This window comes from Octodon degus, unplaced genomic scaffold (genome assembly GCF_000260255.1).
Source record: "Octodon degus isolate 3935 unplaced genomic scaffold, OctDeg1.0 scaffold00243, whole genome shotgun sequence".
Taxonomy (NCBI): Eukaryota; Metazoa; Chordata; class Mammalia; order Rodentia; family Octodontidae; genus Octodon; species Octodon degus.
The window spans coordinates 1258249-1260932 of NW_004524819.1; the positions used below are offsets into that span (position 1 = coordinate 1258249).

A 2684-nucleotide genomic window follows, 5' to 3' on the forward strand; every position below is an offset into this window, starting at 1 on the left:
TCAAATAAAATCTTACACAAATAATCTATGAAGTGCTGTTGTGGTGATTTTGTGTGTGTGATGATGTGTGTTTCTCAATCCAGGACACTATGCCTGCTGGGTTCTATAAATAGACATTAGTAATCCTTTTGGAAAAGGGGCCTGGTACCTCTCAGCTGTTGGCTGAATCCTCGCAAGTCTTATAAATAGATTTTCTTATGCCATACAACAACCAAGTAAAACAAACCATCATCTTCTACCCCACTACATCTTTGCCTTGATCCCTTCTGAATCTTTATATTGTATTTTTTCACATTATTTTCCTAAATGGAAAAATCATTGAGGAGCCTGAACAGTAAAATCATACAGTTTCAGCAGAGACAGGGATCTTAATATAATCTCTGTAGGGACAGGTTAAAACACGTGTTTTAAAGAGGTATAATGAATTGATCAAGGTCTGAGGATTAGGGCTGGAGTGAGTCCATCTTGATGCCTAGAAAGTGGTTCAAAGTTCAGTACGTGCAAAGGAATTGTGTCAGTCTTAGGTTTGGCACACTAATAAGAAGAGGCATGCCTCGAGCTAGAAAACTGCTTCCTTATTAGGTCCTGGTCTTTGACCTGAGTCCGTCACAGTTATAATGGAATACGTTCTGTAAGCAATTTTTTCATAGGGAAAGCATGGGCTCCTGGCTCTTTCATCACTGGAAGGAAAACTTCAGACAACTGCACTCGGAGATCTATTTCTAAACGACAGCAAACTGTGGCCTTGGAAGAACCAGGCTTTCCTCAGCTTGTACTATAAAGCATGGGCTGAAAAGGTGTCATCCATACACTAATTATGAGCCCTACTGGTTGCCGTTTCTCAAAGGCCTGTGTATGGGTTCCAGAGAAAGCATGAGCCGACCGACTCTAGGACCCAGAGACGGCGACTGGACCGGCTGGATTTGGGCTCCCGCGCTGCGTGGCGTCGCGCAAGTCGTCTTCCGACGCGAGTTCGCGGCCCGCAGGGGAGAGTTGCTTCAGTGACGCCGCGGGCGGCGCACGGCGCGTGTGGGCGTGTCCCTGAGGGCCCGCGCTCCCGCCCCCTCAGCCGGCTTGGCGCCCCCAGGCCCCAGCTCCTTAGCCCGGGCCGGTGGGCCGGGCCCGCGTGGCCTCCGCAGGCTGCGCAGAGCGCGGGAGCCGTTGGAGCTGGGAATGCCGGGAGCCCCTCAAGCAGCGGCCACCGCCAGCCCGCGCCGGCCTCCGCCGGCCTCTGCCAGCCTCCGCGCCGGCCGCTGCCTCCGTGCCTGTCCCTGTGAGCGCCGCTGACGCGCGGAGATGAAATTCCCGGGCTCCGTGCTGGCGTCCGTGTTCCTGTTCCTGGCCGAGACGACGGCGGCGCTCTACCTGAGCAGCACCTACAGGTCGGGCGGGGACCGCATGTGGCAGGCGCTGACGCTGTTGTTCTCGCTCATGCCCTGCGCTGTAGTGCAACTCACGCTCGTCTTCGTGCACCGCGACCTCAGCCGGGACCGCCCGCTCGTGCTGCTGCTGCACCTGCTACAACTCGGGCCCGTCTTCAGGTGCGTGCGGAAGCCCGGAGCCCCCCACAGCCCCCCGGGGCCCACCCCCGCCCGTCTCCCACCCCCCGCGCGCGGGTGGCCTTCGTACAGGGACCAGTGGGCCCGAGGCCAGCTGTCTCCCCACGCGGCGTGACAGGACCCGGGTTTATTGGTCCCTGTGTGGTACTAGCCTATGAAATGGTCAGCATTCACCCAAAGCTGACCAACGAAAATGGCAGTATCCTGTAGTTCAGTCACGTAAAATACATGGCAGTCTAGGATGGGCTCAGGCAGGAGTGCCCTGTGTGTGTTCAAAGCCCCTTGGTGAGTCTGTGCCAGGAAATTCAATGTACTTGTGAGGCACGTGGAGGTTCCTGTGTGCCCTGTGTGCCAGGTGTGGTTCTGAGTGCTTTACAAGTGTTAATTTATTTTATTCTCACATAGAAGTCTAGAAATGCCCACATCATTCTTTTCTCCTTGGTGGTTTAGTAATTATGGAATGTGGAAACATACTGGGTTGTAGAAGTGTCTTCAAGTCCTTCCTAACCATCATGAACTCTGCGAACAATGGGTCACTAAGAGGAAAACTTGTGTGTTAAGAAAAACTGACATTTCTGGAAATTTATTTTTATGAACACAAGACAAATATAAATGGTAATGAAACAGATGTTAGCTTTATGAAAAGACGTTGAAGGGAGTTTAATGTGTTATTTTTGTAACTTTCATTTCTGTAGGAAAAGCAAAACAATGAGTATCTCTCTGGATTAGAAATAAATTTAAAATACTGAATTTTAGGCATAGAGGAGACAAGTTCGACGAAATAGGCCAGAGAGACATTTCAGCTGCCAGAACACAAACATTTCCAGCAGGAAATCACATACCCCCAACATACGTACACAGTCGAGCACAAAGATATATTTTTTTTAAATTTATGCATCTCACACTAACCACAACTATTCTAGCTGACCCTCGGAATACTGACTTGTACCTAACGCACAATCATGGCAAACTTGCTGAATAATTTCCCGGCCTCCAGAAGCTGCAGAATCCTAGAAAGAGAAACTGGAATGCTGGGAAATGAAAAGTTGCTATTCCTGATGGGGGGAGGCAGAAAAAAATTTTACAAGAAAAGGAGAGAAAGAAGGAGGGAGGGAGGGAGGGAGG

The 2684-nt window shown here is 50.6% G+C and overlaps 1 protein-coding gene across 1 annotated transcript in view; it reads left to right on the top strand.

The window, feature by feature from the left end:
* The first annotated feature begins 1020 nt into the window (after positions 1-1020).
* Xk (X-linked Kx blood group) overlaps positions 1021-2684 on the top strand; it is an 85766-nt gene continuing 84102 nt past the window's right edge. The window contains exon 1 of the mRNA XM_004645913.2: positions 1021-1541. Coding sequence (XP_004645970.1) covers positions 1297-1541 — 245 coding nt within the window. The 5' untranslated portion in view covers positions 1021-1296. The remainder of the gene's footprint in view (positions 1542-2684) is intronic.